This window comes from Pagrus major, chromosome 3 (genome assembly GCF_040436345.1).
Source record: "Pagrus major chromosome 3, Pma_NU_1.0".
NCBI lineage: Eukaryota > Metazoa > Chordata > Actinopteri > Spariformes > Sparidae > Pagrus > Pagrus major.
Window position 1 is genome coordinate 3055508 of NC_133217.1, and position 25679 is coordinate 3081186.

Genomic DNA, 25679 nt, shown 5'->3' on the forward strand with positions numbered 1-25679 from the left:
CCCTCATCAACCCCCAATCGTCAAGATAAATGTCAGCTGAGTACGTTCCTGAAAAACCAGAGATAATTTCAGACTCAATGTTTGTTTATGTTGCAACTTTACGTTTCTTTAGGTGCATCATGGTTCCTGTTCTGGTCGTCACGAGCGAGGATGGAGATGGTCCGACCTCCTGAGCCAGTTCTGGTCGCCATAGGAACATCAGGAAATGTCCACAGGTCTCCTTAAAAAGTGGTTTGTGTCAGTCGAACATAATCAAAGTCTGTCTGTCTTTTGTCGCCTCAAAGCCGACGTATCGACCGATACTGACGAGGCGTCGATATCATCGCGTATCACTAACAAAGACGTCGCTGCGGTGTCGAGTAGACGGCCATCTCCTCCTGCGATTCCCTCCTTTTCTTCATTTAATGACTTGATGAATTAATAATTTGAGCTAAATTAGTGGGAGTGGAGATGCAGCGTGTCGATCCCCCCGTGTGGAGCCTCAAATTGCTCCCCGAGTGCAGAAACACAGGGAGGAGGGGCTGAACTCAGAAACACAACAGATCACAAACTCGACGTTCATCCGCTCACAGCGATTTGAGATCGTAGCAAAGATAAACGAAAAGCTGTTAAACACCAAAAACAGGCTTTAAATGTCAGAACTCTCTTCTCTTATTTACTTTGATTAGATTGTTCCTGATTTTAATTAATGAAGTCAGATATTAAAACATTTGTGACATGGTTGAATCGAGATTAGTCGACTTCAGATATTCAACAGTTGGAATAAATGTTTGGGTTTAGCACCAGAAAGCAAAACATCCTTCTACAGATCGATTCAAAATAAAAATGGTTTTGTAAATTAAACAATTAAAAGGTCCAGTGTGCGTGATTCAGGAGGATCTATTTACAAAAATGTAATATAAATATATATAGTGTGTCATCACCTCAAACTGAGAATTGCTGTCTTCATTAGTTTACAATTAGTCTTTTATATCTACGGAGAGAAAGCAGGTCCTCTTCCACCATGTCGCCAGTTTTCGTGTTTTTTGGCGGCCATCGTAGGACGGGCTGAGACGAGGGCTGTTCAGGCGGATGCAACCCGCAGCGTCACCAGTAGGCGGCACTAAATCCTGCACACTGGTCCTTTAAAGTCATGACTCAAAACTGATGAAACTGGGCGTGAAGAGTCCACCTTGTTCTCAGAAAAACCTGAGATATCGCCTTTTTTATTTATTCCACACATTCCTTTTTAAAACCTGGTGCCTACATTACCCACAATTCAACTTAGCCACTGGGTGACATCACTGGTGGTCATTCATCAGATCACATGCAGCTTCCTCTGGAGCCACTAAAGGCTTTATACTACTTTTTTTTTTTTGTTTACATGTGTAGTTGTACTCTCCAAGACCTGTAAACACACTTTAATGTGTGAAATTAGTGGAGTTATCCTTTACATGTGATGATTTGCAGCTTTTTCTTGAGTTTATGTCCTTGTAACCTAAAAAAATCTTTAGTTATCAGACACAAAACAGGTCATCCAATATGTCACATTGAGCTCTGGGAACTTTTGATTCCAAGTTTTACATTTTTGTGACATTTTATGGACTAAAAATGTGTAAAATAATGGTTTGCTGCAGCCCTGAAAGCCTTTCTGTTTTATTTCTCTGATTAAACATTTAATTGTTTGATCTAAAATGCCAAGAAAATAGTAAAAATGTGCGTTACACAACGAAAAAAGTACACATCCTCGCATTCGTTTTATTTCTTTGAGCTCGACGTACAAATGAAATCAAAATAACAGATTTATTCACAGAAGACACACACACACACGCACATTTTAGTGGGATTTTTTTTTATTGTTATTATCAATTAAACAGTAGGTTTTCTACAAACGCAAGAATTGATCACCAATAACAAAAGGGTTTGCACGTGTGTGAGACCTTTGTTTGGATATTCTTGGAAATAGACATAAAGGGGGATGTAATAAATAAATGTATCATACAATTTGAGGTATGCAGAGTAGCTTTGAGAATACAAATATGCCCATGCCCCCCCACCCAGTGGTTAACACACACACACACACACACACACACACACACACAACCTCGCGCACACACACACACACAGTTTTATCAGGGGAGCAATTAACTGAACATGGATTACGACATGTGTATCAGACCTCTGAAGGTTTGAGCAGAAATGAGACATTAAAAATACAACTGAATTTCCACGTGTCATTTACATCCCCCCTCCCCCCCTCCTCCTCTTTTTAAAAATTAATGAGATGTCTCCATCGTTAAACCACCGAGCCTTCCTCGTGCCGTCAGGTCACAACACATCCTCCTCCACGACCCACTGAAGCAACGACCGCCGTCGCTGAAAAACACTTGAACGAAGATTCGTTTTTACCTCTTCAGCATGGATAGAAACTCTGAAACGCTCTTAAAAAGGGACAGTTCACCCCAGTTTCTATCTTTGTCTCACCGATATGTGAGATATCAGGCTCAACAATGGAGAAAATGTTGATTTGTAGGTACTTTAGAGTTTGTAACGCTCTCTTCATTTTTTTAGACGCTGCCATGGATGTGTAAAACGAAGGTCATCAAGTGTTTCAGAGAACTTTTTAAACTTTATTCACTGATTTTGGTGAAACTGGATCAAATATTATAAAGAAAATATTTTCCTTCAGCTGAACAAACAGCTTTACTTGTCGCTAAAGTAGATAACCGCTAACTACTGCTAACAGCCCGTCCTCATCAGAAAAACAACCACAGAGGTCGGCTGTGAAAGCAGTTTATTCCCATATTTAAAGTTCTTGTTCGGCGGCGACCTCTAGTGGCCGTTTTGATTATTATGGCCGTAAAGGAGGAAGTCAGGCAAAGTAGAATAAAGAGGGAGGATGTCGGGGGATGGATGGGTGGAAGGCAGACATCTCGACGGCCGATACCTCCAAAACAATCTAGATGGATAAATAACACTACAGGTAAGAAGAATAATGTGTTTTTTAAAATAATGTTGGGGTGAACTGTCCCTTTAATACTGTAACTTTGGTGCCCTTAAAGTTCTGTCAAAGAGAGCGAGTGTGAGCAGGTTGTTCGTGAAACACAAAGTCGCTTTTTGCAGATTCATATTCAAGTCAGAGGGCAGCGACACGAACTCATCACTCCTAAAATACCAAATACCAAAAATTTGACACAATAATCAATAATTTACATTTTCAAATGTTTGAGAAGTCCTCGCTTTGGTGAACGCAGCTCGACAAGAGAAGCTGTGATTGATCAATGTCCCCTATTTTTTTTATTAATTAAAACAACGACAGGCCGTTTTTAATTTCATTACAGGTTGATATGAACACGTGAGCGGCCGCGACTCGGGTCTTTGAACTCGTCTCCGTGTTGCCGAAGACGCGACCGAAAAAAGTTTGGTCGAAAAATGAGGTTCAGCAGTCCGAAGAAGAAGAAGAAGAAGACACACAGAGAGAGAGAGAGTTACACACACGGGCACACAAATGAAAACAGACGCATGTACATTTACACACATACACGCCGTGACATCATAAGTCAGCACTATGACATCATCAACACTGGCTTCTGACATGCGGTTCGTCTTTTCTCTTTGATTGCATCGGCTCTTTTTGTTCTCGAGAACACAAATGTTTTTCTTTTTTCTTTTTTTTTTTTTTAATTCCACTATAAAGTTTGAATATTGAAAATTCCAGGATTATACATTTAAAATTCACAGAGATTTAAAAAAATAAATACATGTTTAAGTAAAAGACAAAAAAGAAAGAAAAGGAAAAGGAAAAAGTCGTTCATGATAAGAGCGTTCGTAATCTGATCAAGGGGGAGTCTTTACACGTATGATCATAAACCATCAACATGAGCACATGTGTCGTAGTAAAAGACTTAAAAATGGCTGGCAGGAAGCTTCGCTCGGTCATCAATCATCATCTGTCTTTATCGAAATACAACTCGGAGGAGACGCCGACGACCTCGAACAAAAGGCCTCAGACGTCCCTTTAAACCCCGCGAAGGGTGAATCCAGCCTCGGCGGCCAGAAGGTCCATCTCACAGCCAGAGGAACTAAAAAAAAAAAATGTACAAAATATGACATCATCATGGCCACCGCTTCTCCCGCGAAAGAAAAAAAAAAGTTATCATGGTCGTGTGTTGTTGTTTTTTTTTTACATGTTGCACAAAAGTCCCTTTGCTTTGCAGAAATTTTCTTGCATGTTTATGTTTTTTTCTCTCGACGCAAGAAGAAGAAGAAAAAAAAATAAAAAATAAGAATCCGTGAACACGAGCATGCCTCCCGACACCGACACGCAGGAGAGATGAAAAATGAGAAGCAGACACTGTACAGAGCACAGACACACAAAGATAATTCGGTATAGCCCTTGGTGCGAAGTGTCCATTGTCCCCCCCCCGCCCTCCCCCGCCTCGAAACCCGCCTGCCCCCCCCTTCCCTTCATATGAGGTGAGCAGCTGAAACTTGCAGGTAACATGTGGCGTCGTAGAAGTACAGGAGGGTCCGCCTGGAAACCCCTCGACTCTCTGAAAGACTCACAACGACACAAGTTTAAAAACAGTGTTTGAGGGATGTTTGGGGCGGTCGGGGTGAAATGTTTGACCCCGTCTGCATGAGCGGTCGAATTAACAAACTTGTTTTCTGTGGTAATTATTACGCAAAAAAGGGGGGTCACAGCACAATGTTTCATAGATGATAAAACACCCACGAGAGCCCACTAGAGTTCACTGTACAAAGTAAGGTAAAGGTGGATTTTTTTTTTTTACTTTGAAGGCCCGGTCACTCCAGAAAGTGGCAGCAAAGTTAAAATCTGCATGTCTGGCACAAGAAGCTACTCACGGGGCTGGTTGGTGAACTACCGTAGCAAAACGAGCTAACACGCTAGCAAGAAAGGAATTGTACATCATTTCAGTTTTTACATCTAAGTGTTTAATAAAGAGGGAAAGGAGCCGACTCTAACCTCGTTAACTTGGTCGCAAACTAGACAATATAACCATTAACTCCAGTCTCATCCGTCTGTAAACGTTGCCTCTTGTGGGGACTTCGACAGACGAGCTTAAATTACAGCGGACGGTGCAACACGCAGCTAAAAAGCTACGACAGCTTCTGAAAGGCAGCTTATAGGCCCATTAGTCAAATTCACGGATGTGTTAAGGGGAATCTGGATAAAGCGTCAGAGGCGGGGCTCTGTTTTATCTTGTGAAAGTTGCTCAGTGGCACATGAAGCCAGAAAAAGTTTGACTTCCTGGGTATTAAATGGCCCAGATCCTGCTAACTTCAGTTTAGCTCTCTGCTAACTTGAAAGGAGATTTAAATCGTGCAACTTTCCAAATGTTATCAGACTATTTGGATCAAATTCTGAAGTGAAACGAGTCATTTTGCTCGAGGAGATCTGTAAGCTCATGGGGAAAAGTATTTCTGGGCCCGTTCCTGGTGGATCGAACTCGTCTTGTCGCGGTTCACCAAAGCCCCACCGTTAACAAATCCAATGTTTTGCAGATTTTCTGTTGTACTGAACTGATTTTGCCGGATGATTTACCAGTTGAACGCTGGTGTGACTGGGCCTTTATAGCAGCAGTTTGTGTTGATGCAGGTCTTGTGTTTTTCTTTTTTCACTAAATGGTTTTAATTTAACTTTATCTAGCGTGAATTGTGCCGCACAGGCAGTCGTTTGATGTTCGCAGAGAATGTTAAACTTTAATTACAGTCCAATCACAACTAGAGTAAAGAAATGACGGGCAGGTCACATGTCCGGCCTTTAAGTTACAAACTGGCCGGCTAAAGGATAAATACCAAGTATACACAAAGTCTTACAGGGCTCAGTAATGTTAATACTAGTATTATTATTATTATTATCATCATCATCAGGTTAATTTCATACAAAAGCAACTTGTTTGGTTTTAAATACTTTTTATAAATACAAAGACAAGCAAACCCGTCTGTCTCTGCCTCGGCGCTCTCCGTCATCCACAGTGGATTCAAAGACAGATGAATCTCTGTCAGAGCTCTGGAGGACTCAGAGGACAGTGCAATAAAACTCAAGGACAATTCAACAGACTCAACTCAGCGGGTATCCTTCAATAAAAGTCACAGCGAATACCCAGCAGCCTTTAAACGGCACTCGTATGATATTTTTTGCTCTTTTTAAGTGGACATTTCTGTCTTCCCTTTACAAAGAATGGCTGAATATTCTCTTTTTCAATACACAAAGTGACGAGGAGAGAAAATCAATTGGCTTTACTCACTATGAGATTAATGTCGTCTTCCAACACTTTCTTGTGTTATGAAGGGGAGGGGGGCGTTCGCTGCTCGCTCTCAGGGCAGAGCGCAGCCCTGCGAGGCAGCCGGCTGAGATCAAACCTCTTCCTCACTGCCTCTTCCTGCTCGTCTTCCCTCTAAATCCCTCGACACCTCTCTTTTCCTCTGTCTGCCTCTTCAGCTTCTCTACAAGCTTCAAGCCTTCACCTCTCTACTCTTCATCTCCCTCTCTTTACCTCCCTCTTCCTCTCACACCGTCACCTCGTTCTTACTCCCAGTCCGCAGTCCCTGCACTCCTCCTCCTCCTCCTCCGGGGATGAAGTGCAGCTGTTCGACGGTGTTCTGCCTCTTGTTGGCAAAAGCCATCCGTCGGGCGTTGTGACTTCCGGCCGGGTCCCAGCCGCCGTGCATGCCCATGCCGGGCATGCGGTCGGAGCTCCGTTCGCGGTCGCGGTCACGGTCTCGGTCACGGTCGCGGTCGCGGTCGTGGTCGTGGCCTGGCGTCGGGTGGGAGTTCATCTTGATCATGTGGTGGCGGTCCATGACCGGCGTGACGCAGATGTTCTGCTGCGACTGGGCCTTCTGGTGGTGGCTGAGCCGGCCCATGGTGGGCACCATCCCGCTGCCTCCTCCTCTGTCGCCTCCGATTATCAGACCCATCGCCAGCAGCTGGTCCTCCAGACGGTCAGGTGAGACCAGGAGCCTCTCATGGGACCTGGAACAAGAGACTTGATTATCCTCTCTGATATTAAAGCATCGACAAGAACCAACAAACGTCACGACTGAACTTTATATCTGGCTTTTCAGACAAGATTTCACCTCTGTTGTACTATTACAAAAGCTTTGTGGAGCTACAGAGATGCCCTGGCTTACAACTTATATTGTCCAGATGTTTGGGAACAGGCTTGTTTGGTACAGACTCCAACAAAAGTCTCGTACTATATCTGTCAAAACAATCGCAATATGAAATGCATTCAGCGTTATAGGTGCTTTGCTTTACACATAAAAATCTGATGTAAAGTGCAGAAGTAGTTTATTGCACCTAGCTGCACTTATCATACTATTTATTTATTTATTGATAAGAGGATTTAAGTATAACAATATGGAAAAAATCATTCTTTAAACTACAGCACACCAATAACAATTAGACCAACCCTCTGAGTCACCTTTAAATCTTACCAAAGGCTTTTTCTGTGTATTTTTTATGACTTGAATGTTTTGAAGTTATTATTCATTCTCGTAGCAGCAGGTCGGCTGCAGAGGAAACCTGGGTTTAAAAATATAAAAGAGGAAACAGACAACTTTTCCCCCTCTAACGTTTCCAAGTGGTATCATTGTTGTCGCAGCTCTCGCAAAAGACACCTGGATCATTTCAGTTTTCCTCTGAGCAGCGACTACCCACAACACAAAGTTATAATTTTTTATCCAACAGTGATGTGGTTGAGTGGACCTACAAGTGGACCTTGAGTTGAGATTGTTTCGTCAACTGCTGTTTGTAACGTCGAGAATGAACTGATTTAACGTGAGTGAACCTTCACCCTGTCAGAAACTTCAAACCTTAGAGTTTAGTGTTTAATAAATGTCAGGAGCAGAACAGTTCAACTGATTCCCCCTTTATGTTATTTTTTTATTTGTCCTCTCAGATCATCATTATGATCTTTCCTCTTCTTCTTTCTCTTTTCATCTGCTTGTATTTATCTACCTTTCCCTCTCCTCTCTCATCTTACCTGCGGAGCGTCTGCGAGTTGGATCCCCTGCTGGAGTTCATCATGGCTTTGTAGTACTGATGTTGCTGGTTCTTGGACAGGCGGGACAGCGTGTTGCCCTCCCCGAGCGCCAGCAGCTGGTCCTGGGAGCGGACGCGGCGCGGCGGCCTGTCGAAGGAGGAGCTGGTGTAATGCGACTGGGCGGGCAGAGGGTACGGGTTCGGGGTGGAGGCGGGGATTTGGACGCGGTTTGGCCGGGCGCCGTTGAGGGGCAGCGTGCCCCTGGATCCCAGCGTGTACTCGCCTCCCCAGGGCAGGTGGTGCTGCGAGGAGTGGAAGGAGGGCGGAGCGTTGTTGGAGCGACGCTTGGAGTTGTAGTAGTTGGAGTACTCGTCGAGTTCTTTCTCTGGTTCAGCAGAAGAGACAGAGAAATGTGCAATATGTTAATACAAACTAAAGATTACCTACGTTATTGTCATGTCAACTGATTAATCCTATAAAATATCATTTGATTTGGTTGTTACAGTGGATTTAACTGTAAACTCGCTTATAAATTCAGTGTTTGCTTGCTGATTTTCCGACACATCCGTCTAACAAGTAAACTTCCCCGGTCCTAACTGGGCTCATCGAATGTTTCTTTTCTAAAACCAACAGTTCAGATCACAAAGAAATTACATTTACACACTTGAGACATGATTTACATGATACAAAGCAGATACATTTACTGTTGACATCTTTTTTTTCTCCACTATCTAATAAAGGATTTTGTTGAATAACACCGTGACGAGTCAGACGTCATTTGAACCGTCAAGTTTTTATTTTTCGTCAATGTTGAAAGATGAAAGCTGATGAAGGTCATGTGGAAAGCTAAACGGAGACTCGTGGAGCTAAAAGGACTTTGTAGTGAAGTTGTTTTCTAAAACTGTCCGAGGTCAAGACGGAAATATAAACTTCAAAATATAAGATAAAGGACAGAAAAACACACGGATACAGAAGCAAAATGACGCAGAAGAGAAGGATAATGTCAAGGACGAACGAAAAGAAAGAAAATGTGTCAAAGGGAGAGGAGTAAAAATAAAACTAAGATGTGGAAAAATGATACACAACGAGAGGTGAAATGAAGGTGATGGAGTCAGAGGAGGACAGACGGTGAAGACGGAGGGATAAAAGACACGTACGCTGTATATTACATGAGGCAGAAGGGAATGGAGGTCAAAAAGAGACGTCCAAGGCCAAACAGAAGACCAAAGAGTGGACGAATGGAGGTTAGATCGACAGGTAAAGGTAAGGTTTCAGATCTGTGGAGATAAATGACACGAATCTAAAGAAACCGGGACAAAGAAGAAAAGAGCTGGAGCGGGAAGGAGACGTGGAGGGAACAGTTAGTGAGCTTCATTAATAGTGAAATGCAGCGTTTCTGCTCTATAGCCTGAGACCGCTTTAATCTTCAAAGCATTTCCATGGAAGCAGCTCCCCAAGAGCCAATTTAAACCTGACCTTTACCCAGCCACCTCTCTACCTCGTCCTCCCCTCTCTCGATCCGTCAGCCCTCCTTTCTCCTCTCCTTCTGTTTGTTCCTTTGTCTTCTTTCACCTCCTTTGGTTTCTTTTATTTCCTCCTCCTGTCCTCTTTGCTCTCGAGGTTTTCTCTGTCTTTTTTTTTTTTTTGAGCACCATCTTTCCCTCCTCTCTCTGTTTGTCTCATGTCCTCTCCCTTCCTCTCGGTCTTCCTCCCTCTCTGTTTACTCCCTTCCTGTAAGGCCAAATTATCTCGAGGTTTCTCCCTGGCTGCTGACCGCAGACAAAGAAGCCTTTATCAGTGTCCTTTCTGCAGCGCCGTACGGGGGGAAATACATCAAAAGGACCAGGTTTCATACAATGGCTGCTGAGAGGCAGGAGACCCTCTCTTTGTGACACAATGACAACATTTTGAGTTTTCTTTTGAAGAGGCGTTCCACTAAAAAACCCACATTCAGGGTGTTTTCACTAGTTTCATAATCAGACAGGTAAAAACACGGCTTTGCTTTCAGTGGCACTGATTGATTCAAAAGGTGATTCAGCCTGTTTCTGACTAACGGAGGGTTTTAAAATGTTGCTTCTGAGGTGATCAGGGCCCGATGCTCTACTCTGGGAAATAAAATCACCTGGTGCAGCAGCGAGACAACAAAACGCACATTTGTGGACAGTCTCCTCAAATGTTTGACAGAAGTAAACGTGTGATCAATCAAAGAAGAGAGCTCGAGAGATGCTGCGTACAACGTTACAGACATTGAAAAGGTGAGGAAATACTCACGCTGCTCGACCATTAAACAAGCATATCAGCTGAAGCGTACCAGCGTGTTTATTATTATAGTTGTTAATATGAATATTACTTTGCAGCCTCTCTCAATGTCTGCAGAAAGTCTGTCCAACACGCTCGATGAACTTTGGATCTGAGCGACCAGACTTCACGGCTCGGCACTCGAATAGAAGTCACAATTTCGGAGCAGAGGGAGAAAAACTGCAGCAGACGTTGCGGTCAAACACTCTTTGAATCGTAGGTAGTGCAGCGCTGAAACACCACAAGCTGAGCTCAGATCCTGTTCGGCAAAACTGAAACTGAAGCGAGCATCTAGTGTGTTGAATTGTTAAAATGCAAAATGTTACTGGGATCCCACGTTCCTTTAATCGAGTGACTTCCTGCGCAAAGCGTTCCTCTGCCCACCGTGATAAGATTAAGAAATACATTATAATCAGGAATTTGATGTATTTAAAGATGATTTTATCTCACAAAACAGCATGAACATTATATTTTTTTGTAAATTATTATATAGTATAGTATTATTATACTGTACCGGTCGCACAGAAACGTATGTGTCTATAAATGTATTCGTTCAGTCGTTTGATGTACTGCAACATTGTGCAGGAGAGAAAGTGAGAGAGGCACAACAAAAGATAAAAACGTGGCTGTGAAGAGAAGAAGAAATAAAGTGATGTAGAAAACAAAGAGGTGGATGAAGGGAGGAGCTTCCTTTAAACAATGACACGGTCAGTGTTGATGATCTGAACAATGAAAGAAGCTTCGGTACGTCTGCGATTAATACGACAGAAACGCCGTTTCATGATGAAGATGAGAAGATGAAGGCGAGTGAGGTGACCTCTGGACGTCTGATGTGTGACGACTGAAAGCTTTTTCGTCGTCGTCTATCGAAGTGTTTTCTCCCTCTGATTGAATTGAAATAATAAAGAGCCTCATCTGGACTCTCACCTCATTACTGCCTCCACTTCCACGTACAGCCACGTGCACACACACACACACACACACACACACACACACACACACACACACACACACACACACACACACACACACACACACACACACACACACACACACACACACACACACACACACACGATCCCCCATGTAGTAACCATCCATCACTCAGCCTGCAGAGGCGACTCCCCTCCCCCTGCAGTCTTCGGCAATCGCAGGGCGAGAGAGGTAAAGACAGACAGAGAGAGAGAGCCACTGCCTCTCAAACGTCTTTTCTTCCCCGTCGAAGGCAGCCAGGCCCCTGCAGACCAGCAGCCAACGCCCCTCCCCCCTATCTCACCATCTCTCCCCCTCCAATCCTTTCTTCCTTTCTTTCACTGCCTCTCCCTTCATTCCTCTCCGTCTGCTCAGTCGACCTCTCTGCATCTTTATCTTCCACAATATCTCTTTTTTTTTCCTCTTCCTGCTGTATCCTTATTTGCCCAATCAGCTCTTTCTCCCTGTGATCCTTCTCTTCTGGTCATCCAACCTCTTACTCTTTCCTTTCTATCCTCCTTTTCTTCTTCTTCTTCCTCCTCTCCTTTTCTACGTCTACTTACTGTTTTACATTGATGCTCATCTTTAACCCTTTACCTCCATCTTCTCGTCATCCATCTCTTCCTCCACCCTCGTTATTCTCCCAGTCTTTGCTTCGATCCCTTCGCTCACGTCCCCCTTTTTTCAGTTTCAGTTTGTTTACTTGACTGTTATGGCTGTTTAGCAGAAACAGTTTACACATTCAGACGACACTGAGATGTTTATTTGGCTTCGCAGCTGAGTTACAAGTCTCCTGGCGGCCAGGCCTGCCTGCCTGCTGCCATAATGGAGGTTCACTTGAGAAAATCCACCGTGTGAAAGTCAAAAACTAACCGGGACACACACAGAGAAATATACCTGGAATAGAAAGTCATGCGGTGGGAGTGGGCCAGTTTTACTTGAGAGTAACTGGCTCATGGTTGAGTTGGCAGAGAAGTGGGTGTTGTATGTATTATTGGTCAGTAGAGGCAATATGTTAATAATAAAACAACCACTTGGCACCACGTTGCCTAACTAAATTATGATGGCCAAGCTTTTGGCATTAACGTGCGACAAACAAACCATTTCCAGCCACTTGTCGGAAAGTGTTAGATAAACATCAGGTGTGAACGACATCACAGTGAGGGTTCGCTGACCGGACGCGCTGGAGAACCAGATCACACGCTGACGCTGAATATTTTGGACATAAAGGTCAGTTTGACCAGTCAGGAGGAGCTCAGCCTTTAAGAAACAGTTGGATGATGTCTAAAAAAAACATAACCCATGACGACAACATGTTGATGTCATCAGGGCTGTACTGGAGTTTGAAAGACGTGTGTGAGGGCTGGATTTTTAATGTTCAGATTCACATCGATTAATAAAAATCTCGAGATCGATGTTTTTAATGTGCTTTTTCTTGTGGATGTGTGACGAGGTCAGAAAATGAACACCTGCCAAGCACCAACTGTGGGTGTATTTTCTGTTTGGTGAGTAATTGTTTGAAAACTATGATGAGAGTCTGAGAGTTTGGGTCGGGTTCTCTCACACAGAACAGGGACTTCATGGTGCAGCTCGTAAACTCAGAAATCCAGATTTGAATGGCCAGTTTCTATTTCTTGTTCTTTCAATTTAATATACTCTCCAGTTCGTCTTTAGGAGCAGCCGTTGTTGTCGCTTCTCTCGCCGGTCGTCACATCTGGACCTCACCTGTAGCTGCCAATCGTTTCGTTTAACCGCTGTGTGTTTGCCCACAAGAGCATAGCTCGTCGTCGGAAGGTAAACTTTGACTGTTGGAGTAAGCCTTTAAAAGCTCCTAGCTACCTGAAAGCTCTCAGTCGCTCACGTTTTCATTTTTGCTTCCCTACTCTCCCCCCCCCCGGACTCACCCAGCCTCTTCAGGGAGCTGTAGCGGCTGATCTCAGGTTTCATGGCCAACTCGTAGGACGGCGGCAGCTGGGCCAGGTTGTGGAAGGAGTGGGAGAATGAAGGGTGGCTGCTGTTGTGTCTCATGCCGCTTCCCATGATGCTGCTGCCACCGACCCCACTGGGACCTTTACCGCTGCTTGAAAGCAGGGTGGGTCCAGAGGAGAGCTGGGGGGTGTTGTTCATACGGGCGCCACGCTCTGGAGAGGAAAATAAAGATGGAAAAAAAAGGAAGAGAAGAAGAAGAAGAAGAAGAAGACGACACTAGCTGGTTAATAATCAGTAAACACAGGAAGTGTGTCCGAGCTCCATGGCGACCATCTATAAATACAACTCTGTACTGTTCATCTGAGGCTCAAACACACAATCATATCAGCCACATAGAAATACACAGAAATACACTGATAGCATCAGGGAGGGAATCTACATACACACACAGTCACATTTATGCAAAGTGCAAAAAGCAGCACATCGATCGATACACATAAAAAATGATTTGTCTTATGTAAGATTAGCAGTATGGGGGAGGGGCAGGGGTGTCTGTTTTGCAACATGTATACTCATATCAGTTACATCATACGGTACGAGAGTACATTCATATTGTCCAAACAGCAAACAGACAGCACTGCTAACGACCCAACACGTAGGTGCACTCGGCTGTGACCTCACATGTGTAGGTTTCTGGGACAACGAGCTCACATCCGTGTGTAGTCAAACACATGCTGCAACCACTGAGGAGTTAAACTTTATTAACTGCTGCAGCAGATACATAAAAAATGTGAGAAAGTAAAAATATAAAGCAGCAATAAAATGTTACGTAACTGTGGAAAAAATTGGCCACTTGCTGTTGTTTCCTGTCTTTGAGACGGACACAATCGATGTCGAGTCCATTCAGGGTGGTAATGGTTATGGGCTGCGATCTTGTTAAGATTATTGCTGGACATATCTGGTCATTGACCATCGACAGTAATGGGCAATAATGGCCAATAATGTCTCTGTTAAGCGTCACCCAGGGAACACACACCACATCGACTTCTGTACCGTGCATGTTACACACACGGTGGGGAGAAGGAAAAAAAAAAAAAAACAATGCCAGCTCTGAGATCATGTGGTTTATAAAACAAGAGGAAGGCTGAAGACGATAAAAGTAACACATATTGAGCTGGGAGTGCTGTTTTCAGTGCCATCATACAGAATTAGCTCAGTCATTGCCGAGAGTGTGAGGTAATTGATTTTTTTTTTTTTGGGAACACCTACGACGGCTGACAGAGAGGTTTGGATAATGGTGTCATAGAAAAGTGAACTTTGTTCGATGTGTGCAGAGTATCTGACTCAGAGAGCTGAAGTGTTCTGTTCTTGTATCCTCCCGGGAGGCCGTTAACCTTATCTAACACAGGAAGAGAGAGGACACAGCTGAAGACGACTCGGGAAGGAAGCAGCGATTAAAAAGGTTTTCAAATCTCACCTGCAGAACCAAAACCTGCAGGAGTGGACGAGAATCGTGACTACGAAAAAAATGTAGAAGACCTAAAACATCACAAGATATTTCTGAATGCATGTAACTGCACAGCTGACGATCTTTGCTTGCAGCACACAATTCAAACTAAGCATTTAGTTTAATCTGTACTCCAACTTGATTTTTATTCCTCACTGTTGCCTTCTTGTGTAATTTATTCCCCGCGGGACACATGTGGGTGTAATGTCTTGGAGTAAGATGCACTGAGAACAATTTAAAAAGTTCAGTGAAAATCATGCTTGTAACCCATTTTTTTCCACAGCAACTAGGACTGCATGATAAAACTATAACAAATATCATATTGTGATTGTAATATGATTCACATTATCCAGGATTCTCCGTCAGCCATGTTAGATGCACCAAATTAGCCTTCATGGACGATTACTTGACTCATCATGGGAGGTCCAACCTTTTCCTCTGAGATGAATCACTTGTGCTAGCATTGCTTTTTTTTTGTTTTCTTGGTGCAAAGCCTGGGAAAACACACTCAGGTAAGAGCAGTGACCTCGCTTAAGCCAAGACCTCTGGTAATCAGCTGTAAGCACAGTTGCAGATCACTGCTACACAGAAAGAGAAGAAGAAGAAGAAGCACATTTGGAAGCAGGCTAGTGGTGGTGGTGGTGGTGGTGGGTGGAGGGGGGGGGCAGACAGGCTTGCATTAAGCAGAGGGCAGGCCAGACAACTTTTAGCTCACGCTCTTATGAAAGATGTGTCACTCTCAACACAACCCTGTGCGTCATTATAAACATCCGTAGGTGTTGCGTTTCCGTTATTTGCCACAGAGTAGTGCTGAGAATGGCACAGCTGCTTTAAGAGCGCCAGGACAACAGGCCGTCATACCGACAACAAGACAGACAGACAAGTGTGGTAGTGAGGCCGCGAATCCGGCCGGCGGCTCGTGGGCCGCCTGCGCTGGACTTGTGCTGCTAACCACGAGGCTTACCGATGGTAGCAGAGTGTTTGGGGCTGGAGGCAGACCCCTGCTGGTTAAAATGGTGGTGCAAGTTCCCAGCTGCAAAGAGAGCAGAGCCGACAAACTGATGGACAACCACTCCAGAGACACAGAGCCATGTGTCGAGTAAGCATTTGTGTCAATGGTGGGAGAGAGAGAGAGACAGAGAGAGAGAGAGGACAGAGAGGGACAGAAAGATAGAGACAGGAGAGGGAGAGACAGTCCCTCCAGGAAATGGCTTCTTTTTCTTTAATTTTACTTTATTTCCTTAATTAATTCAATCAAACTACAGATCAACATAACGCAGGATGTCTTTTCATGTCTTCAACAGCTCCAGAGAGGGAGCAGGTGAAAGACAACAGGATGTAGCTTGAGCTTTATTCTCCATTAGAAGTTTAAAAGCGGATTCAGAGAAGAAATAAGACAAAAAGACCCCCGACTGCGCTGCAAAGCAACAGTTCTACACAAAAACATGACATGTGTGGGATCTCTTCAGTTGTATTGAAGCACGTTTTTCCTCCAGTTGAATTTCTTCATGTTTAAACCCAAAAAAAAAAAAAAACACGAAACAACTCAGCAAAATCCTGGAGAGACTGAAAGCAGAGAGCTTGTTATGTGAGAGACAGTGGCAGAGCGACAGAACAGCAGTGAGAGAGACAGAGCAGTAAAGAGAGAAGTGTGTGTGTGTGTTTGTTGTGTGTTTCGTCTGTAATTGTGTGAATTGTTGCAATACAAGAAAAACAAACACGTTCAGCAGTACTCTGATATCCACCACTCGCTCTGCACAACCTGTTTTTTCTGCAAACCAGAGAAACACGATCGTTCCGACTGTAATCTGCTAACGAGAGCGACGTGTGTGTGTCATCAGAGACGACACAAAGCTGCGGTGGGCTGTCTGAGGCGCATCGGGACGAGAAAACAAAAGATTAAATACAGATTGGTAGAGTTGTCTTTAGCTGCTAACGGCTAACTAGCTCACAATGTCAAGGAAAAGTCACATTTGTTTCGTAGCTCTTGTGTTGAGCAGTGATAGTAACTATTGTAAGACACGCTCTGCTGTAGGAAGTGCCGGGTTCAGCTTCTCATTTGATAAGCAATATTTATCTACACATAAATATGTACAACATACAAAAATCCCTTTCATCCCGTCCTCTGGTGGTGCATGATGAGTCAACAATACATTACGTCAATACAGCATCAGCATCAGTTTGATAGAGTGAGGAGCATCTGGTTTTATTCTTAACGGTATTTCTAAATACCCTGGTAAACCTTTGAATACCTTGATAGTGCAGTAGTCCAGTACTTGTGGAGGCACAGAACATCAAATAAATGAGGTATTTCCTTCCTCACACAGAATAAATAACGGTGAATCCACATTATAAACAAATAAAAGGATTTTGAGCTGTTATTTCTGCAGATTGGCTTCATTTTAAAACAAAAAGCCTCTGTGATTATCCTTTTGTATCTCTAAATAGCAGCATCTGGCAACTCCTCAGTCACAACGAATGAATTCCTGCTGAAGTGTGATGTGTGTTATTGATACCGAGATTGAACCGAGATCTGAGTAAAAGCAGCAACAATTACCATCCCTGTCACCGGGGACGGGGTTTGATTCAAACGTTCCCTGCTCCTGAATGTGACGGCATCGTTTCATGTTTCTCACCCTGATGAACGTGTGTGATTACTACGATGTGTTTCTGACACGCCACTTACTGCGGTTGTCTTTGCTCTGCAGGATGGGCGTGTAGAGGTTTTTAGACGTCCGTCCGTCTGAGGTGGTGGTGGACAACACTGTGGTGTTGTTCCTCTCCCCCTGCTGCACCGGGCTCGACTGGTGACGCAAGATATCCACCAGTGATCTGACACAGCAAGAGGGTGGATGGAGGGAGGAGAGCGGGGAGGAAAAAAAGGAGAGGGTGAGGAGGAAGACAAAAGGTCAGACAGAGACAGAGAGACGGAGGTGAGGAGGACGGATGGAGGGAAAAAAAAAGAGGAAACGAAATTGTTGTTGTCTTTTTCGCTTATTAATTCATATCAATCCTTAAAATCCATCAGAGACAGAAACAGAAAGTCTTTGGCTTGTGAGGACATCGCGTTGGGCTTTGGGAAACACTTTTCATCATTTTCTGACATTTTAATAAACCAAACAGCTCGTCGATTAATCAACACTCGCTGGTGCTGTCTCGTGGTCTCACCTGGGCATGTTGATGTCCCTGTTGCGAGGTCGGCGCGCCACCTTGCTGAAGGCAATCCTGACGCCCACTGCAACCACCAGAGTGAAGGAGATCACCCCTCCGATCACGTACGCCGTGCTGAGGTCGGAGGAAAAAACACATTCACTCATTCAGCACGAGAGCAGAAGAAATCAAGCAGCAATCAAAACATTTTTCAACTTCTGGTAAGTAACCTGCTGTTCTGCTGCTGGAGCGTCTCGAAGTCCGGGTCGGGCTTGTTCCCCACGGGCACGGTGACGGGCACCTGCGGGTCGGCCCACACGGGGGAGTGGTAGTTGTTGCAGGACTCCTGGTCCAGCCGGTTCCTCTGGTGCTCGCAGCAGAAGCGGTAGTGGCAGGTGCCGCAGCAGTAGATGTAGCTGCCCTTGGAGCAGTTGAACGTGCTGTCGAAGTGCCCCATTACGTCGTAGTAACCCCTGTGGATCCAAGTCACAGTCAGCTCTGGTATTAAAGAGGGTTCTGGATCTGGATATGTTAACAGGATAAAACAACGATCTGATCTTTCCTTCCTTCCTTTGAGTCGGCTGCACATCAGCCCCAGACTCCCTTAAGAAACCACAGTTTTGTGGGTAGATGAGTTCGAGGAAACTTTATATACTTTGAGAAACGATCTCTCATTATTTGTCCCCTCTTCAGCAGATGTTATGTTATTCCTTTCTTTCCTGGTTTGTTGCAGAACCGGCGTGTAGGCCACTCTGTGTCTACATAAAATATATGCTTCGTTCACAGCAGATCAGCCGCACACACAGTTATTTCTTACTGTTTGTCATTCACTTTCCACCCACTTTAATTTTCTTTCAAGCAGTTCTGCAACTTTTGGCACATTCATGGCACAGAATATACATTTAATCAGTAACTAGAGTCGTGTTTCTTTCAGCTTTCTCGCTTGCTCACTCTCAACAATCTGTATTTCAGCCTTACGTAGCCGAAAACAATCAATGTTATGGTGCGTAAAGATGCCAGCTACCTGCGATCCGAACACACTACGAGCCAGACTACCTGATCCGATCACTTTCTGTTCTTGAGGCATTTAAATACATTTTTCTTTTTTACAGATAAAATGTGTCTCTGAAACATTCAGGATTCTCTTACATCTTTAAAATCTGGACACACTGAGGGGTAAAACATTCAGAGACATTTAAACCTCATTGATCCAATGTCGACTAACATGCGAGTCCTTCCTGGAGCGAATGCACATTTTTTTCATGGCCATTTCTGATCCAGGCCCCATTACTATCTGACCTTGATGGCCTCTACATTACCGTAGCGCAGATATGCCTCCATAAGGCTCTAAAGCACTTAACAGGACCTTGACAGGATTCATTTTAAGTGTGGCTGGCACCAGCGGGAATGGACTCATGACTCATGGCAGTGTCATTCATGCTAATGCTCCCGGACTGAGGCAGCAGCCTTGTGTTTCATTCAGCCGGGGTGTCGTGTGTCATTGCAGGAGCCCTCTGAGCACCTCAGACCGAGCAGCTAAACGCTCGACATCACCAAGGCCATTTCTCCAACAGGAAGAAACGAACAATCAACACTACAACTGGATGAAGAGCCAATGGCAGCCAGAGATGTGACGTAATCGTGCAGACAGAAATGACATTAAGGGAAACATCACGTTTACAGAAACACAACAGGGGCTTTATGTAAGTTGTTGCTGGTGTCCTGTTGGTGCTGCATTGGATCGTAGCTGCTGTTGATAGATGCAGTGTGGAGCTCGCCAGCACACAACTGATGTAGAGCTGATTACATGTTGCCTAGCAACAGCAAGACGCCTCTCAGTGCAAAATATAAGCTTCAGTGGGATCGAGATCAGAGCTGCAGGAGGAGAAGCATCATGATGCGATCAACACATTACACAGATGGAAATGAATGTGTGCTATCGAGGAGACGAAGCCTCCTGCTGACTTCAGGCTCATCATTTCTGGTTGTTGCAGATTTATTTTAACCAAACAGTTGTTTTTAAAGGGAGCAGAACTGTTCTGAACTGTTGTTGTTTCTTCTGCCAGAACGCCGATCCTCTACAGGAGGAGTCACGACTCTCAAATCTACAAGTCGATTTGACTTTAATTTCAAGGTCGTTAATTTTCAACCCAGATGATGACGATGTTTTAATACCTCAAACGATAGAGGTTTGTAACAACAAAACAAAAACAAAAAAAAGCAACAAAAATAAAGATTTCAGAGTTCAAGAACAATTTCCACCCTTTGGAGATTTGACACTAAACAAAAAAGATAAAAATAAGTTAGTTACAAAGTTCAGTTTCTAAAATCTGCCAAAATACTAAAGGATCTCTGGAAATTTTATCAGTTCTCTTCAGTTCAGTTTATAAAATACAAAATCAAACACCAACACAGGAAACAGTCTACAGTTCGGTACCTGCACACGTCCACGTCCACCAGCTGTCTGGGAGGTGGCGCCACCTGCGCAGCTCCCAGCGGAGGCTTCAGGGCGTCGGCCGTCATGTTCCTCGGTAACATGGTCTGAGGGAGGGGCTTCGGAGGGAGCTCGGCCACGACTGGTGGATCGTCTCCGTCCTCCACCTCGGCCGCTTTCGGCGCCACTTTTGGTCCGGCGGGCGGCGGCGGCAGCGGCGGCTTGTAGCCGGTCAGGAGGAACAAGGTGGTGCTCCGTTTACCGGCTGAGGCGGAGCTGGTCAGAGTCCTGACGTCGCCATCGACAGCGCGTCGCTCCCTGGTGATGGTCAGCGTGGAAACAGCCAGGCAGCAGGAAAGCAGGAGAACGAAGGACGAGCGAAACATCCCTTTTGAAATTGTTGGTTTCATTGTTTTATCACACAGTTCTGGAGCCGTTGTTTAAAAAAAAAAGTCACATTAACAGCTCCTCATGCGCCGTGAATTATCAGCGTCCTCTTCCAAGATGGCGGCTTCTTGACTTATAAAAACCTTTTGTATGAAAAGCTCTGACTGCGGTCTGCTCTGTACACACTATACAGGGTTTCTCTCGGAGTTCAAGCGATGTATCATGAATGTGTTTGGCATTTCACTCGTTCATCTGAATGTAAACATTTCTCTCTGAGTACAAATCCTTCCTTTAAGCAGCTTTTGTAAACATTGAGGTCTTTTCAGAGTTTTTAGGCCCTGTACAAACTGCCTGTGAAATGGCTGCAGGACTGAATAATCAATTCAAACGAAAACGCTTAGAAATATAGAAGAATGTGGTTTGTTTTTATGGCAGCAGGTGTCAGATATTTAATTTTGGTCCGTCGGTTTACAGTCCGCTGGCCAAAATTAAAAAATTGTCATAACAGGCAGTCATTTTTTTACATTTTCTGTAAACAAAATGAGTGTAAACTCTTTGAATATAAGCACCCCTCCAAAATAAGAGTGTTATATCTCCTACTGAAGAGTTTTCTGGGCGTCGTTTATGGCACGATTACGATTCATGTAAGAAACTGTGATGGAAAATGTCGTCTGTAAACATTTAGCGCTGCATGTAAACTTTTATTTTCAACGTTTGACGAGCAGATGTTGGAAGTATTTCTTGTTTGGCACTTCTGTTGTCCTGCGTGGAGAACTGATGTACATGGAAAAAATAATGTTTGCTTAAGTCAAATCAAATATATTCGAGCTCTGAGCGTCTCGTGTCTGTAAACAGCGCTGGCAGCTTGAGAGATCTCAGCTTTGTTTAGTGAACAAACTGAGAGGAAGTCAGTCTGAAGTTTGGCACGAGCTGTGAGTCAAAATTCAGATTCCCTCCACGTCACGCTCACAATGTGCCAATAAACAAGCTCTTCCTCTCAAACGGTTTGGAGGAAGAGGATCAGTAAAGGTCAATATGCTTGAAGTTTTGGTTTAACTTACAGTAGAACAGTGAGTTTGTGGACAGTGAGTTTGACTTATAAAGCGTAAGCAGCATCAAATCTATAAGAAAAGTCCTTCAGCAGCTGCGAGAGGACGGAGATCGGTTCAATAAACGAGCGTGTAAAGGCATTCACAGAAGAGTGATCAACAGCAAGAAACCACAGAAAGAAAAGGTTGTTTTAAAAAACGTGAGGATCTATGTGCGTTCGATACCCTTGTGTGAGTGTCTTTGCTCTGAATTTAGCTTGGCCCAACAGAAGAGAACGAAGGAGGGCTTGGGCCCGGTTCTAGCAGGGCAGCGAGGTTCTGCCCACAGAACAGACATGAAAATGTCCGGATTCATCCGTCAAACGCAGAGGAACACGGGACGACGACGACGACCACGGGAACTCGACGCGGTTCACGTTCACTGCCACGCTTGACACCGCGGGTCACAGATTTAGAGCGACGTAGAAAGACGCAGGTAGAAAAGGTCCGGACTTACAAAGGCGGTTCTGTCATCCGAATGTATGAAATGTAGGGTTCTTCTCAACTTCTTCATCGACTCCCTGAATGTGTGTGTGCACTGATGTGTTTGAGGACTTAAATGTAAAAGGTATTTCTCTATGGCTGGTGTTCAGTATGGCTTCACTTGGGTTGTTCTTGTTTTTGTTTTGTTTTTTTACAAACTTGATCTCCTTCCACAGAAAGTGTAAATACAGTGAAAGGTTTTAAATTGCATGTTTTTTTCGTAGAATAAAAGGAAGAATGCAAAAAAAGGTTGAAGAGGTCACTGGGATTAGATAAAGGGGAGCTTTCAGGTGGTTCGGCGTGGCGTGATCGAGCGCCACGTGTGGAAGAAACAGAAGACGACAAAGAGCGAGAGGCCTCTCTCGTATAAGCAACTGGAAGAAGGAGATAGGCAAAGTGTCAACAGTGTTTCACAGCGCAGGCCGAGACGGCGGTATATCTCTAAGCCTTTGAGATAGCAGCAGCAGCAGCAGCAGCAGCGGTGGTGGTAGCGGCGCCTATAATTATCAGGTTAGACGCGGCTCGTGTTGCCTGTCAGTCAAACGCCGTCCTGCTGAAGCCTTAACGTGTTCAGACGGCGTCGGAGCGCGGCGGCGAGTTATCACTGCTTAACACACGAGCGAACCATCAGCTGGAGGATCTGTTTATAAAGCACTTTGAACCAATAATGCACTGATCGTCGTCCTCGTGTGAAAACTCCGCGTCAGCATTAAGAGCAGCAGCTATGCAAACACTGACAGAAGACAATGGATATTAAGTTTTACAGTTCTTCTCTTCAATATGCTGTGATGACTGTGTTTTAATGGGATGCAGGATGCTGGAACGTGTCTGTGTGTATAAGGGGAGATAAAGCTGTACTTTAGTTACTAAATGGTTAAATAAACTCTTGATGATGATTTTTTTTTGCTTCGTCTCTTGACACAGTCAGTTTTGGCACCCGGTTTTGGTCTTGCTTAGAACAAAACGGCAGACGAGAAGGGGAAGAGGTGTGTGTGTGACCTCTGTCCCCGACGACGACAAAGAAAGTAAAAATAGTTGAAGAAGGAGGATGAAGAGTTAGCGAGGAGCCTCGGCCGAGAAAATCCCCCAGAAAACCTCCATGTGGTGCAGGGACGGTCCTGTCGAGATCCACGTTTTTCGTTCTCTCACAGGTTTACATCCAGTCGTTCACACTGCAAGACAAGAACACAGCAAACAGAGTGTTAGTGAGGAGGCGTTTAGCTCGCTGTGGTTTGTTACGCTGATGTACAGAAATATTATAATGCCAAAACTTCTTTACTAAACAGCTTGTGAGCACTGAACTGATATCTGACATGCTGGTGCACAGATTAAGACGTTTGCTCCATTATGAATATTTCTTTCTGATATATTTTCGGGAAGTGGATGGACAGGTTTTACATATCTAAGCTGGTTAATGTCTAGGGCTGCAATAAATGATTATTTTCATTGTTTTCTTGATTAGTTGATGTCCTCACATGTCTTGTTTTGTCCACAACCTAAAGATATTCAGTGTACAGTCATAGAGGAGGAAAGAAACCAGAAAATATTCACATTTTAGAAGCTGGAATCAGAGTATTTTGAGTAATTTCCTCTAAAAAATTGCTCAAACCGATGAATCCATCATTTGACTGAGGTGACTGAAAGTAAGTATCTGTATGGGAGTCTTTGGTGTAACATAAAGACATATTTCAAGCTGTAATACGCCTCAAAATGGCAGCAAGAGAAGAGGATTACCCAGAAATCCTATAATGTGATGTCAGTAAACTGCTCATTCATGGTTATTACTGCAGCTGCTCTGTGATGTCTTAAAGAAAAACCAAACAGGTGAGAATGAGGACAACAATCTAACACACAGACACACAGACACACACACACCAGTATGTTGCACAGGAAGTCTGTCATTAGAAATGCTGTGGTTTCCGCCGGGAGGTGATTTTATATAATACACTCGCCTTGAGCAGCTTCCAGTACAGCTTCTTTAATGCCTGATTAAACCTGAAATTCTGCTTTACTGGGGGATGTACAGCACGTATACTCGCTCCTACAACACACACACACACATATACACACACTTCACACACACTTGTGTATATAAAACATCAGCTGACAGAGGAGATGGGAGCAGCCGTGGTCTGACTTTGATAAAAGGAGAGCAGGCGACATGACAGCTGCCATATGGAGTCATCTGACAGAAGGACAGAGGAGAGAGAGAGCACAGATGTGTGTGTGTGTGTGTGTGTGTGTGTGTGTGTGTGTGTGTGTGTGTGTGTGTGTGTGTGTGTGTGTGTGTGTGTGTGTGTGTGTGTGTTCTGTTTACAAAATGAGGCCTGCAGCTACAGGAGTGGGAGGGGTGCAGCATAACACTGCTGTCAGGAAAAATCTCACAACCCAGATCCTGACGTCCTCTTACTCTTATTTATCTAAAATCACCGTAAACTTCACGTGCTGAGTAACTTCCATGACCTCTGGCTGCTGTGATACTAAGTGATGCCTGGCAGCGTTTTCCACCTCAAGTCTGCAGAGCTTTTCAAGGATGATGTTGATGTCTGGGTCTCCGTTGATTTCTGGTCTAAAGACGCACACGACTACGCCTGTTTTTACACATTACTATACACGCACTATACAAAGCTTTCTTCTGCAACTCCATGTTCATATAGACATACAGATATATCAGTAACAGCGTAAATGCTGTACGTTATGTGCAATATTTTAGAGACAATAATGCAGAAAAAGATGCTTGGAGTCATTTAGAATGATTACATTTGCAGTGAAATTTACTGCTTTACAATTTTAGACGATAAACTTTAATGTGAAACTGAAAAAGTGTTTGATAACCATATTAGAGAAAAAACGTGTGTATATGGTTGATATTTAAAATATGTTTACTCTCTAATATAGCCCCAAAATCGACTACTGGTCAGGCTTTTAATATTGATACTGCGACAACATTAGCTTTAAAAAAGCCTTAAAAAACAGAAAACGACAACAATCACATGGCTTGCAACAAAATCAAATATTACGATGTTTTTTACAAAAGAGGTCCTACTTCATTATCGGTATTGCAACAGCATTGTAGAGATGACTCTTGGTACTTTCACTTTCAATGATTTGAGTACAAAAAAGATGAGTACAAGAACAAGTAGAAACAGTCCAGTTAGGTCAGAAAATGACATCACTTTAGTATCATGGTTAAAAACCAGGAAAAGACGACACTTGTGCTGTATAATCACTCAACAATATCCAACTTCTAAGACGATGACGTCTCATATCACGATAATTATAAACATATAAAATATACCACCCAGCCCTGAGCTAACGTCAGCTCTAGGGGATCCTGATGAACTAATAATTAGAAGTTATATGATCAAACATCACAATAATTACATGATATTAATATATTGCACAGCCCCATCAATGACCAAGTGGTTATCATCAGATAC

General features: G+C 43.9%; 1 protein-coding gene across 3 annotated transcripts in view; it reads right to left on the minus strand.

Annotated features, from left to right (window-relative positions):
* Window positions 1-5829: 5829 nt before the first annotated feature.
* Window positions 5830-25679, minus strand: part of LOC140993440 (protein shisa-7-like) — a 34602-nt gene continuing 14752 nt past the window's right edge. For 2 of the 3 annotated variants that reach the window (XM_073462874.1, XM_073462873.1), the window contains 7 exons: window positions 20285-23411; window positions 18078-18320; window positions 17866-17982; window positions 17384-17529; window positions 13166-13402; window positions 7992-8376; window positions 5830-6979 (listed from right to left, as the gene is read on the minus strand). In XM_073462874.1, coding sequence (XP_073318975.1) covers window positions 6514-6979; window positions 7992-8376; window positions 13166-13402; window positions 17384-17529; window positions 17866-17982; window positions 18078-18320; window positions 20285-20691 — 2001 coding nt within the window. In that variant the 5' untranslated portion in view covers window positions 20692-23411 and the 3' untranslated portion in view covers window positions 5830-6513. Of the gene's footprint in view, window positions 6980-7991; window positions 8377-13165; window positions 13403-15661; window positions 15731-17383; window positions 17530-17865; window positions 17983-18077; window positions 18321-20284; window positions 23412-25679 lie in introns of all 3 variants that reach the window. The other variant, XM_073462875.1, reaches the window with a different exon arrangement.